The sequence below is a fragment of the Genypterus blacodes genome, unplaced genomic scaffold, assembly GCF_046128005.1.
Source record: "Genypterus blacodes isolate CSIRO-AG114 ecotype Tasmania unplaced genomic scaffold, CSIRO-AGI_Gbla_v1 ptg000053l_1, whole genome shotgun sequence".
Taxonomy (NCBI): domain Eukaryota; kingdom Metazoa; phylum Chordata; class Actinopteri; order Ophidiiformes; family Ophidiidae; genus Genypterus; species Genypterus blacodes.
In genome coordinates, this window is record NW_027466865.1 from 4,372,051 (window position 1) to 4,385,192 (window position 13,142).

Sequence of the window (13,142 nt, forward strand, 5' to 3'; positions counted from 1 at the left end):
ATGGCTGACTCGGAGTATGACTATCTGATCAAGATGCTGGCACTGGGTGACTCTGGGGTGGGAAAGACCTCCTTCCTCTACAGGTACACTGACAGCAACTTCAGCCAAAGGTTCACCACCACAGTGGGCATCGACTTCAAGGAAAAGAGAGTGGTAAGAGAAGAATCCACAGAGAATTTAGGGGTTTTCATTATATTAGGGGTTCAAGGCCTTCAAAATGTTTTTTATGTCTTTACATGTAATTTCCATCATCATCTGAAGTTTCAGTTTGTGGTTTGGTTCAGGTTTACACTGGAAAAGGTGGTGATGGGACCACTGAGAGGAATTTCAGAGTCCACCTTCAGCTTTGGGACACAGCAGGACAGGAAAGGTGACTATTAATATTTATATGTAGATTTACCTCAAATGTCACTTTGAGTAATTTTTTGGTTCCTCTTGTTAATTATATTATGTTAAATCACATGTCCACTTGATGGCGTTGGTGCCTCCCAAATCTTGATTGGATAAACACACCTTATCCAGTTAAGTGTGTGTATAGCAGGAGAGATGGAGAATAAAGACTATACAACCAGGATTGAGAATACATGAACTCATTGATCTATTCTGAGCTTGGCATTGAAAGGTTTACTTCCCTTTTCTAGCCGTCTCCTTTCATCTCTGCCCACAAAACTGGACAGATTTTATTTCTGTTTCATCAGTCATTTTCTCGGCTGTCTGAAAGATCCACCACAAAAGTTCAAAGTTAAAAGCCCTTTTCCTGCTTGGGAAGAGGAGAAAGTCCGAGGGAAAGTCTTGAGTGAGTCAGGTGGCTGCAATCATCACGGACAGAAGCACGGTGAGCAGACAAGAAGTACAGTATAGAATCGCTGCATGTTTGTTAATTTCCCATCTTGCCCAACTCGCATACCCTTGCGTGCCTCCCAAACTGGTAAGTTTCAAGTTCAAATGGAAATAGTATAGACTAGTGGTTCTCAAACTTTTTGCGTTTTCGCGCCCCTCCCTACGTATTCTACCTCCCTCTATCTTTCATGGGACCTCAGCTGTGTGAGCAAACACCAGATAGAAGCTTCAAAAAATGATGTTTGGTCATATAGTTCCATAATCAAAACTGCTCGTTTTTAGGTTTCGCAGTCTGACGACAGCTTTCTTCAGAGACGCCATGGGCTTTCTGCTGATGTTTGACTTGACCAAACAACAAAGTTTCCTCAACGTCAGGAACTGGATGAGTATGTGTCCCCTTTAGCAGCCTGCTCTGCTTTAGATCAATGCTTTGGCTTCATACCGACTGCATCATCAACTCACACTCTCGTCATCATTCAAGGATCGAGCTCAAAATACATTCACCTGCCTGCGTCAGCCAGGATAGAAACCTGAGCATGAAGAGCAGAGCATCTCAACTTTCAGAAATGCTTTTACGTGTATTAACATTTGCATGACGCTAGAGTGAGTGACTTTCTCTGGTTTGGTTCAGGTCAGCTACAGGCCAATGCGTACTGTGAATGTCCAGACATAGTGCTGGTGGGCACCAAGGCTGACATCAGAGACCAGAGGGATGTTCACTCCACACAGGCCAGCGATCTTGCAGAAAGATACGGGTGAGACAAAAACAAAAAAAACTACTACTACTCCACTCCACTTTTGGCAGTGATACTAGCCATGCTTTGTATTTAGATTGCAGATTATGCCTTCAGCATGTACTCCCACCCTATACTGTATGTCCTGCATATGTCATTCCTGGTTAATTGTTAATTGTAGAATCCTTTCAGCGTTCCAGGTTAGATGGCTTTAACTGGTTTGCTCTTTGTGTGGATGTTGTGTAGCATCCACACTGCACCTTCTTAATCATTTAGGCTCTCTCCCTTTTCTTTAGCATCCCCTACTTTGAGACGAGTGCTGTGACGGGTGCTGAGGTGGACATAGCAGTATCCACCTTGCTGGACCTGGTGATGAAGAGGATGGTACAGAGCAAACGTGGGGGTTGCATCTCTGAATCCAGTGACAGCGTCGCTGCCCATTGTGAAGTGGAGGAGGTCACTGTGAGGACGGGGTGCTGCTGACCAGCACCTCTGTTCAGATTTTCACTAGGTCACAATATTGAGAGGCTTGTGTGTGCTGGAGTGTCTGTAATGTGATGAAGGGTCGGTCAACTACAGAAGGTAATATGTGATGGAACTAATAAAAATATCATCCCATAGTTTGTAGAGCTTTGGAAATATGGCCAATTATACTAGACTGGTTATCTGGATTAACAAAACAATATTGCAGGAACTGTGTGAAATCCTGTCTTTACTGACTTATCATTTATTCATGCCCTGTGTGTACAGTTATGGCAACGGTCCAAATTAGGTGAGAAATGGAGAGAGCAATGTGCCACCGTATGCTTAATAAATGTAATTAGTAACTTGTAAATGATCATTTCCACGCTGGTCAAGGCAGAGAAAAATACGGTTTTATTTAGACTCTTTGAGGCTTTGATGGAAGGAATATGCACACACATACAGTAATGTATATTTATGGAGGATAATCAACAGGCATTCAAGCAATGGTTACATGTCTTACACAGATGAGCCTTTTGTTAGAACAACCAAGATAGGTCCTTATGTAATGCATGACCCTTACATGACGTGTACATAGGCAGCCAACCCTCAGTATGGAACACGGAGCAAATCTGCATTGCAGTTGGAGGAAAATTTCCGAATCTTAAAGGATAATAGGAACTAATGTTGTATGTAGTCCTGCATTTTGAATAAAGTATTTTTTATGTTTAGTTAATGTATGCCACTTTGTTATTAAAGATGTAACGCACAAAATGCTGCTCTTACTTTGTTTGCATTTACTCTTTAAGCGTTATCTTACGGATATAGATACACATTGGTTTTTAAATCAAGAGAAATGTTTGTGTCTGAAATTCAAATAAGGACTTTGTCCAAGGGTGAAATTATTCAAAGGACATTCATGGTGTCACAAATTAATTCCACTGACAACTTGATGAAAAGAGAAAACAAAGTTTGTGATGATTTACACTGCAGAGTAGCCAAGTCCCACTGGTGGCACAATTTTACATTATAGATCAAATTCAGAAAAAATAATTGAATTCCCTTTAAGTAAATAAGCTTTTGTAAGCTGCCAATCATAGTTTTTCTTGGGTTTTGTGTTATCTTTGGTGTGCCTACAAAACATTGTTATTGTGCCTAAAGACACAATTCAAACGCATCTATGACCTTGGACCATTTAGAATTAAACTATTCATGTATGCTGGCTGTGACATGGAAAACATGCATTATTTCAACATTAAAATTGCTCATGGCAACTAAATTATAAAGGGTCTGTGTGCGAATGAACAATTCCAATGTTTACCAAGCTAAAACTGAACAAGCACAAAAAATACTGCAGACTTGGTCAATCCGAATGACTGCATCCGTGCCTTTGTTAAATCCTGGATTTCAGCCGGAGCACATGTTGCAGGGTCACGAGGAAGTCATGTGGTTCGCTATCACTGCACCCAGTCATCCTCAGTTACCAACCCCATGAATGAGTCCCAGTTTGGCCGGTGGGCTATTTTCAAGAAGCCAAGGTGACATAAAGAACCACAAATAAAGTTTGTTCATTTTTATGTAGTCTGAAAGAAACGAGCAACAGAGTTTGGTCCCATGTGGCATATAGCAACAGGATTTCTCTTTTTGCCTTTAAGCATGTCTCATACAAAGTCACAGGTAATATTCTAGAATACAAACAATACCAAATTTTACCTTCAAAACAACCTTCAAAGGATTGTATAAACCAAGCCTAAAAGTCATATTCGTGTTTCTCACATGCAGTGTCATTTAAATGGCTGACGCTTTTAATGCAAAATGAATTACAGTGTAAACAGTTAAGTTCTCTCGTTTAGTTCATAAATATTAGAATTGCTATACTTGTGTAATAAATAAGTTAGCAGAAGCTCTACAATAAATAATGTCTTTGTAATTGAATAGTGATAAAACTTCTAGATCAGTTGTTGGAATATGGAAAATAATTGGAAACAATGTAAGATGACAGTGTTGGATTGAGTGTTTTGGAAGATAATTTAAATGTCTCAGAACCTAATGTAGGCTGATACTGTTTTCTGAAATCCGGTTGTATCATGACAAAATAACACCCCGTCCATGAAATAACATGAGTCTATGGCTTTTTGTTGGAATGTTGATTATTATTCCAAATATGTCCCACTGTCTAAAGAGAATAAAAGACATACAGGTCCATAGGTTACAGGCTTGTAAACAGTCTTCCAGAGCAGTGAAGATTGTCTCAGGGAGCAAAGGGGCTGAAAACAGGAATTCTACCTCCTTCGGGTATTGATCTGATTACAAAACACTGGTCTAACTCCTTCCCTGAGATTAGGCAGTGATTTCAGAGTACAGAATCAGTATAACTTGGTTGAACACATGACAATAAGGTCATTCTCAAATCAGTACCATGTCAGAGGAATTGGAAGATTTGACCATTCCAGTAGTTGAATTCTCTGTGCACTCCGGTACAGTTTGCGTCTGTACGAGCTGTTTAACCATCAGCCATGCAAACGATGATAGGAAGGAAATGAGCAGCACAACTCCTATTACTGAACATAACAATATAAAATGACTATGCTATAGAAGCTGGAGGCCATATTTTTGATGTGTGTCTCTAGAATGATGGTGTCAAAAGAATGTCTTAAAGGGGGACCAATTTAACATATGAAATCCAGTTTATTGGCCATGAGGAGCGTTATAGAGTGAAAACCAAATTACTTGTTTGAAAAGTGTGAGGAGTTTGAGGGCTTCAGTTGCGTTCTCAGTTGAGTTCTGTTTTTTGCAACACAACACCAAAGTCTTAGAATGTTTCATACAAACTAGGTTGTCTTGATGTTCTGTGTTTGTACCTGCCTCACTCAAAGGTGCAGGTGTGTGTGTGTGTGTTTGTGTTAGAAATCTCTACACAATTACTAATTTAAACGGGGATACCGGTGCATACTTTCACCTTTCTCTTGGAGAGGTATTCACGGCACAGCACGGGGTGATGAGCGCAAACGGTGACACAAAGGAAAAAGGTGATCCGACCTACTTTCACACCTCATCACATCTTGCCAATTGCTGCATGAAGAGGGTTTGATGGGATTTTCTCATGCTATCCCAAGATCTGACAGGCACTTTGGATGAAGCATACTCAGGCCCTAACCCTCGTGACGTCATAGAGGACAGTTTCCCTGAATTTGCACAGCTACAAAAGCCTTTATACAATTGTTTATTGTTGCTGAAAATTGCCTCTCCTGAGGTTGCTTCCATGTGTTTCCATGGACTTCTATGGAGTTTTTCCTTTGACTATTTGATGTGTGGGTCTGTAAAAGCCCTTTGAGACATTGTACGTGATTTTGGGCAAACAAATAAACTTGACCTGCTCACCATGAACAATAAACTGAAGTTGTAAAATTGGTAGAACCCCCTTTAATTGTGGGTCTGCAACACAACAGAGGTTTGAGCTGAATTGATGGATCTGGGTTTCAGTCTCAGGAGTCACATCCAACACTTAGACACGTGATGCCTATAGAATGTCTAAGCACAGTGTGACAGGCTGAGTTTGGTCACACCTTCCCTGTGCAGCTTATAGAGCAGCATGAACTCAGTGGGCAGCTGGTGGGTCTCCTGCCACTTGGTGGTGAATTTGGTCCCTTTCTTGTCATAATAGTGGTAAGGCAGCTCCTTCCCTGTGTTCGGGTCCCATCCAAAGGGCCAGAAGCCGTAGAGGTGGATCTCGTCGCACAAAGCCGAGGCCAGCGTGTACACGAGGATTCCCGTGCTGAGCCGCGTGGTAGATAGTTTTCTAGACTTCCAGTATCTGTGGGCCAAATGATCAGTCGGTCAGTCATGAACAACATTCTAACAATAGAAAAGGATTAGACATCTCTAATTTGATCAAAATACATGGTATCCATTAAAGGAAATACCATACTTAACGAAATTGTAACTAACTATAACAATGTTATGGTCCTTTACAAACCTTTGAGAATTCCACACCAAAACAGAAGAAACTGGGTTTGTTAAATAATTGTTTGTTTAATATTTTATTGAAGAAAGCATTTGACACGACAATGAGTTATGGGACTTTGGAGATTGTTTTCTTGCACAGAGAGTGGATGAGAAACGAGAAAGAGTATAAGGAAATATTGAATATGATACACATGTGGACTAAATGCTTAAGGACACAAAGAACTTGAGCTAGTGACTTATCCAGTCAGGTTGTATAGGGAATAAGGGGAAACTAAAGACAACTCACACTAAGCGAAAAAAGCAACAAACTAAAAAAAAACTTAGAGGAATCTGGAACTATGCAAAACTAGTAAAAACACAAAAGACAAATGAGGATGAGTAGAGAAAACACAGAACACAAAGGCAAAAGTGGATATACCAGACTGGAGAATCATGGAGGAACAAGGAACAAACCAGGAAACCAGGGAACAACGACAAGGAAGACATGCAGATAACAACCAGGGACAAGAGCAGGACATTTCTAATAAGCAAATACTTCTTACCTGTTTACGTCATGCATGATGTTCCCCGGCCAGGCCAGGTCGACTTTCAAATGGCCCTTGTGCTCCACGAAGAAGTCCACCAAGGTCCGAGTTACTGTAGCTGAGGTATGATGGAAGAAGGCTGGGATCCACAGGATGGCTCCCTCCAGCTTCTTCAGGTTGAGATAGAAGTTATTCCTGTCTTGGATAGTCAGCAGGTTGTTGTAGTACTTATCCAGGATACTAGGATTAAAGGTTGTCAAATTGGTCTTCCTGCCTACATCCTTGGCGTATGCATCTGTGGGGGCAAAGTTACAGCGGAACACAAAATCGGCCTCGTCAATTTCGGGTCCACACTGGCTGCCTGTCAGGATGCCACTGTTGCCCACCACAGCACACACGTTGTAATGCTTGTTGTGAATAGGAGACGTTTCTGGGAGCAGCGACTTGAAGTTGTTGCTGATGGAGAAGACATACTTGTGGCTGGAGTAGTCAAAGTGCATCAGCTGGCCCAAGTGCACACTGTTCTTTGTGAGGGAGAAGTTGTTGGCAATGTCAATGTAGTGGAATATATCTTTCCTGGAAGAGAAAAACGGTTAAACTCAACAATCACAGATGTCCCTTTGTATTTGTGGCTCTATGTTTCATGGTCTGTGTTGTAGTCTTTATTATTCTTTAGGAAAACAACTCATCTAAAATGCATAACAACACCAATAAACACCCCTTCAGAATCAACAAAGCTGTTGAGAATCATCACATCTCTGCATCAGCACTCAGCAATCAAACAACATCCATGATTATGAAGACAAAGAGACGACGTTCTCCATTAACAGCTGCCCCAATAGAGAAAGCAGTGCAGCCGTACAACACTATACGCCTTGAGCAGAGTACCACACAACCACACACACCCACAGCTGAAAGCAGCCGCTTAGCTTTCCGTCTCTGTGGTTTTCCAAAGGCTTAAATTACTGGATTTATGGGGGGGATTTCAGTTACTTGATTATTGGGCTTGCAGGGTTAAAAGGAAGCATTTAAAACACAACACGAGGAACACAATCAATCACTGATGGGGTTTGATATTTATGAAATCACAACACTGAATCACAAGGCAAAGCTGGGTGGGGGAGGGACCTGGGTGTACAGTCTCACAAATCAAACACACACAAGTGGGAGAGTATCAGGGGCAACATCTCAAGGACCCGCCCCACACTGCAGCTACAGGCCTGCACCTTTGCATGCATTACTGCATCTCCTCCAGGGATGAAAACAGTGAAACAGAGCCCGTGTTTCAGCATTCTGCATCTCACCTCTGCCGATTAAAAGCCGTCCTGTTGAATTTCCATTTGGTCGGTTTGCCTTGGAACTCTTCATTCAGGGCACTGGTTAAGGGGATTAAGGAGGGGTCCATGAAATTCATTGCAAACTGAGACCTGAGAGCAACAGAGTAGATTTGTTGTTGTTGTTGATGTTGATGGTGTGGTGGTATGATGATGATGATGATGATGATGGTGGTGGTGATGGCTTCAAAGGCAATCTCAGCACCTCGGACAGCTCACTCGTTTCTTTGATTGAATTCATGATGCGTTCGGGTGTATTGTGTGTGCGCGCATCATCCCAACGTGACCACGGGAGGATCACACGGGAATCTACTCACCGAAATCCGGCGTGGAACAAAATCCGCGGGCCTCCGATGAAATATTTGGACGACGTGAAGTAGCTGTCTTTCCTGCGCGACACATAGCTGATGAGCGACAGGATGAAGACGGAGACGCTCAGGACGATCAGTCCCGGGGCCTTGCCGATGCGAACCATCTTGGGAGCGTTTTCATTCCCCGCGGTGTGGGATCGGGAGCGAGGCGTCGACCGAGCCTAAGCTGTCATCGCCGGGACGGGAAACGCTGCCTGGTTGGAAGTAAGGAGGACGGATCGCCGATGGATGTGTTCATGCCGCGTAAGATGGAGGGTGGGTGGTGGTCGGCTGCATGGTGGTGGCGACGACGATGATGATGATGCCGCATCTCCGTCCGCGCTCATTCCTGCTCCCCCGATGCGATTCCACCCTCTCGGCAGCAGCCAGTTTAATCAAGGAGATGGATCAGAGATGCATCATCAACACGCGCGCACACACATACACGCACACACACACGCACACCCGCGCGCACACACAAGCAGGAGGAGCACTGGCTTCTCTGCAGCTACGCATGAATGCATCTCAAATAATATAATGAACTGTTTCATAACCCTATTTCAGTTTTTTATAAATTCAACATGTGTGCAAGAAAAATCCTTCAGAGAAATTATTATAATTGCATTGTCGCTTTCCACTCTTATTATGCGTCTTTTTCTCAATGCATGCAGCCAAAACCACCCTGGAATAGAAGAATAAACAAACTAAAATATACAAAAAATTGCTTTATTTTCATTTTTTTTCATTGAAGCCCATTCAGATGTTCCATTTCTATGCATTTACAAAACACAATCTGCAGCATTCACAAAACATATTTACTCTTTTTTTTACAAGTTATGTACATTTTTTTTCCTTTTTACAATCAGCTTATCTTGGTAAACACAAACATACAACCACAATCACACATTTCAATGTATTCATGCGTATACAGTCTTGTTTTTTTGTGTGTATTTTCTTACTATGACAATGCCATTAATGCCACCATCAAGACTACATACATATTGATTTGCAAAGTATGTATGGCATTAAGTATAAAAACCTTAGAACAGTATGTGCTAGTGTGTTAGCTGGTATTCAGTTAGTGTACCTCATGACACACATCCACAAGAGAAGAAGTCACTTGTGCTTAAGTATGTCTCTAGGAATGTGTCAAGCTTGGACACAAACACAGAACATCTTGGGAAAAAAAGACATTCATATATACTGTATATATATACGTATATAGCCATTGAGCTGCCAAAGATATTGCGAGTTTTAGTTTTGCATTATTACGATACGCTTTTTTGACAACAAAGAAACAAACAGTAATCTACATGAACACAGGCACTTGATGACTCGAGACTTGTTACTGGAAAAGCAACAGGTTTGTTCAGAAACACGGCGCCCGCTTTTAAATGGTACATCTGAGGGGACGGTGACAGATCGGCTCGTATGAGACGATACCGTACGTGTGAGTCACTTCCTGCAGGCGAGGAAGGCGGATGGGAAATACGCTCCTTCGCCGTCGCTCCCCGGTGAGCCGCACACGCTGTCTTCCTCAGAGCTCATGTCCTCGCAGGAGTCGCTGCTACAACAGAGGAGAACGATGTTAACTGCTGTCACAATTTAAAGAGGGAACACACCCACATAGACCCTCAATCCACTTATGTGCACAATCAATCTGAATCGTTAAACACAGCCGTCATGTCAGCGGGTGCAGGTGGAGAGATAAGAACCAAAGAATCAAGCAGGGTTTTCAGGGGTAGAGGCAGACGCAGAATTGTCTAGTAACTTAGTAGAAACAGTTGCATTGTGGTCTGTTGAGGCTGCTATTGAAATTGTACCTCTGCCTCATCAGCCATTGGATAAATGGTCAAGGAGGTCATTTCTTACTGGTCCAGTTTAATTCACAGTGTTATGTGCTCTTAAGTCACTGGGAACATGTGCCCAATGTATTAAATCCCAAACCACAAGTCGATATACCTGAAGACGTTGGTGAATTTCCTATTAGCAATGACCTTTTCTCTATTATTTTGTATAAAGGTGTTTTCAGCCAGACAAAATATGTCAGGAGAGAAATGAAAGTGAACTATTAACCTCTCACTCTCGTCCCAGCTCCCCTCTGGAATAGTTGGCAGGCCAGGGACACTGAAGTGATTGGCCTGCAGGCTCTGTGCTGTTCGCCTGGACACGATCCAAAGGAGCTTCTTGTTGTCTGGTTTGTTACATTCACTCGAGCAGTACTCAGTCATGCATTTGGCCACAAGTTCCTTCCAGTGAAGCAACTCGCTATCACTGATCTGTGAAAGAAAACAAAGAGGAAACGTGTGAGTGGCTGAAAAGAGAGAGAGAGGGACAGAAATAGCCTTTAAATATGCTGTCTGCAGCGTGACACGTGCCGTTTCCACATATCTGCAAACGGCCGGCCAGTGACACCACCACGTCAGACAATTCATCATAGCTGAGTTGACACTTTAGGATATGAAAAAGTAATGACTCCTGCGCAAGATGTACACAACGGTATATATACTGATCATATATACATTATGTCTAGCAAGTGGGGATTTCAACAGCAGCCAACTATTCGGCCCGGTTCTGGTTGTGTAAACACGCCTGCTTCAAAATACACTCTGAAACAAAACTAGCCATGATTGAAAACATTTCCGACACCACAATAGTCAACACAGCAGATTAGATTCAGTATTGGACAGGTGAGCCCAGAAAAGTATAGTGAAATAAGAAATATGATATTCTGTATCATGTATCAAGAATATGAACAATATTACAATAATATGAAAATGATGGTGCACTAAAAGGTGAATTGCTCCGGCTTTACCTTCAGATGCCTTTGGAATTGCTGTACAATCTTCAACATGTTGATGCAAGGCCTGACTTCAAACTCCTGAGCAATGAGGGACAGTGCCAGCACTGATGGCTGTGGAGGAGAAAAAATAGATTTTTTTATTAAAAAACGCCTCAAAGTCAGCACTGCTATGCTGAGAAACTGTCCCCAAGAGCAATTCTTACTTTTGCTTTAGAGAAAACAATCCGGCATAAACAGGCTTTTAGCTGGGCTTCCAGTCTCCCAATGCTGGGGATCTCCTCCCTTAAAATATAGAAGGAATCCTAATGTGACCCCACAGTATAGATTCCTCACAAGGCATAATCTATTAAACCAATGCCATGCAAAGTGGAGTTAAGTATCTGTAATTACAATGAATATAAGTCCTTACCTTCCAGCGGAGAGGGATGTGAAGGCTGAATGGTAGAGGTGAAGAAAGGTTAAGGCTGTCACTGCTTTGGGCTCCACGCTGAGCTTCTCTGAGATGATCTTCTCCATACGACACAGGTCAGAGACGGTGAATTTGCTTTGGCTGATGCGTATGAGCTCATGGGTGGGTGAGATATTGCTCGCTTCTTCAACCATTTTGGCCGCAATATGGAGACAGCAGACTCCAATGCAAGGCAAATGTTTGGGCTGCACCTATCAACGTCACACAGAGGGAAACAGTGAGTCAACAGCTGATGAGCTGAGGTTGAAGAAGGTCACCCTATGCTTCTGTAGGAAAGGTGCGGTCTTAATGCTTTGTAAACAAACACGGAGGAGTCACAACTGGAAATACTCGCTTCCATACATTAACGCATACCTTCATGACTGTCAGGAATCTATCCAACAAATTGACAGCTTGAACAAAAGTCTGAGTGCTGTAGCCAAAGAAACTGGTCAGGCCCCACAACTCCCCCACTCTGGCATCTCTGCATTTCGCCGATACTCCACTGTGATTCTAAAAAAAAACAATTTATCATTATTATTATTATTATTATTATTAGACATATGTCACTCCAAAGCATATCCGATGTTAGACAGCCAACACCGTATTAGGTCAGTGGGTTATTACCTCTGTAGCAGCCGACTCCATCAGCTTCAGGCCAGTCTCCCGGGGAAGAAAGTTGTATTCTTTGGCACAGCATGACTTCAGCTCTTTCAGGATGAAGCTGTCAACACTTTGGAGGTCCCTCATTCTGGAAAACCACATATTTCACGGAGTATATTTAAGATCTAAGCGAAAACACAACAGTGCTTCTGTGTTTTATAGGGCAAGCGACTTTTGTCTCCTAAACCACACCTACTGGGTGTCACATATCATGGGAACAACATTACCCTAAAAAGCCTCTCCTTACTCGGCTATTCCGATGTTGTCACTTAAGTGTATTATAAGTGAAATAAACAATTCGTTTGGAAAAAAGGTTATTTTGTTGAGGCGAACGAATTTAGCCAGATTCAAGTTGTAGAACGATAACATTCATTTGAGCTGTTGTTAACTCTTTACTGTCCGTGTCTGAGAAACTAGGTCACGTAATCAAACTCAACAAAAGCAGTTCAGTTGACATTTTCTATATAAAGGGCCATTTGTGTCGATTATTAACAGTGTCCAGCTCCCGAAATATGAAATGTGGGTTAATAACAGCAACAATAACTCGCGAAATACTCCAATGATCAACGTCGCTTTTAGCTAATGTAGGAAGAACACAAACTAGCTTGAAATTAGGATAGAAGCCGTCGCCTTGCCTTGGCCCAGAAGATAGCGGCGACAGTGATATGTGATTATCTTGAAATCCTCAGTTCTTCATGTTTCCATTCGTATTATTGTTAGTCGGGTTGTCGAAATACACCGACAGCTTGTCTCTGTGCTGCAGCCTGCAGGGAGGGGAGGGTCCCGCCTTGACCCTACGAGTAAACAAGAAGCGCTCAGCTGCTGGTAAACTACAATAACCAGCATGCACCCCTGCAAACGTCGTAAATAGAAGCTGTTCCAAAAATGGGCAATGCAACTTTTGTCATCAATGTTAATGTCGTTTAGGCAACTATACCCAGTATATCAATTCACTAGCCAGGCAAATTGGCCAAATAACTTTTAAATGCTAGCGCCATCCCTTTCATATATTTATAAA

At 42.4% G+C, this 13,142-nt stretch overlaps 3 protein-coding genes across 4 annotated transcripts; 1 reads left to right on the forward strand and 2 right to left on the reverse strand.

The window, feature by feature from the left end:
- Nucleotides 1-2,767, forward strand: LOC143001396 (ras-related protein Rab-27B-like). The gene is made up of 5 exons (XM_076150995.1): nt 1-153; nt 285-370; nt 1,123-1,226; nt 1,472-1,595; nt 1,871-2,767. Exons 1-5 carry the CDS (start codon nt 1-3, stop codon nt 2,055-2,057), a joined length of 654 nt encoding a protein of 217 aa, XP_076007110.1. The 3' UTR covers nt 2,058-2,767.
- Nucleotides 2,768-5,567: 2,800 nt separating this feature from the next.
- Nucleotides 5,568-8,335, reverse strand: LOC143001417 (alpha-N-acetylneuraminate alpha-2,8-sialyltransferase ST8SIA3-like). Its single transcript, XM_076151024.1, has 4 exons — nt 8,178-8,335; nt 7,831-7,953; nt 6,545-7,102; nt 5,568-5,850 (listed from the first exon to the last, which is right to left on the reverse strand). Exons 1-4 carry the CDS (start codon nt 8,333-8,335, stop codon nt 5,568-5,570), a joined length of 1,122 nt encoding a protein of 373 aa, XP_076007139.1.
- Nucleotides 8,336-8,922: 587 nt separating this feature from the next.
- Nucleotides 8,923-13,110, reverse strand: LOC143001309 (cyclin-G2-like). 2 transcript variants are annotated; one of them, XM_076150841.1, is made up of 8 exons: nt 12,760-13,110; nt 12,089-12,212; nt 11,837-11,974; nt 11,423-11,673; nt 11,217-11,295; nt 11,026-11,124; nt 10,287-10,489; nt 8,923-9,774 (listed from the first exon to the last, which is right to left on the reverse strand). In XM_076150841.1, the coding sequence occupies exons 2-8, from the start codon at nt 12,209-12,211 to the stop codon at nt 9,666-9,668; spliced, it is 1,002 nt and encodes a 333-aa protein (XP_076006956.1). In that variant the 5' UTR covers nt 12,212; nt 12,760-13,110; the 3' UTR covers nt 8,923-9,665. The 2 variants fall into 2 exon arrangements, with proteins under 2 accessions (XP_076006956.1, XP_076006955.1); XM_076150840.1 differs by having other exon boundaries at nt 8,923-9,777.
- Nucleotides 13,111-13,142: the final 32 nt, after the last annotated feature.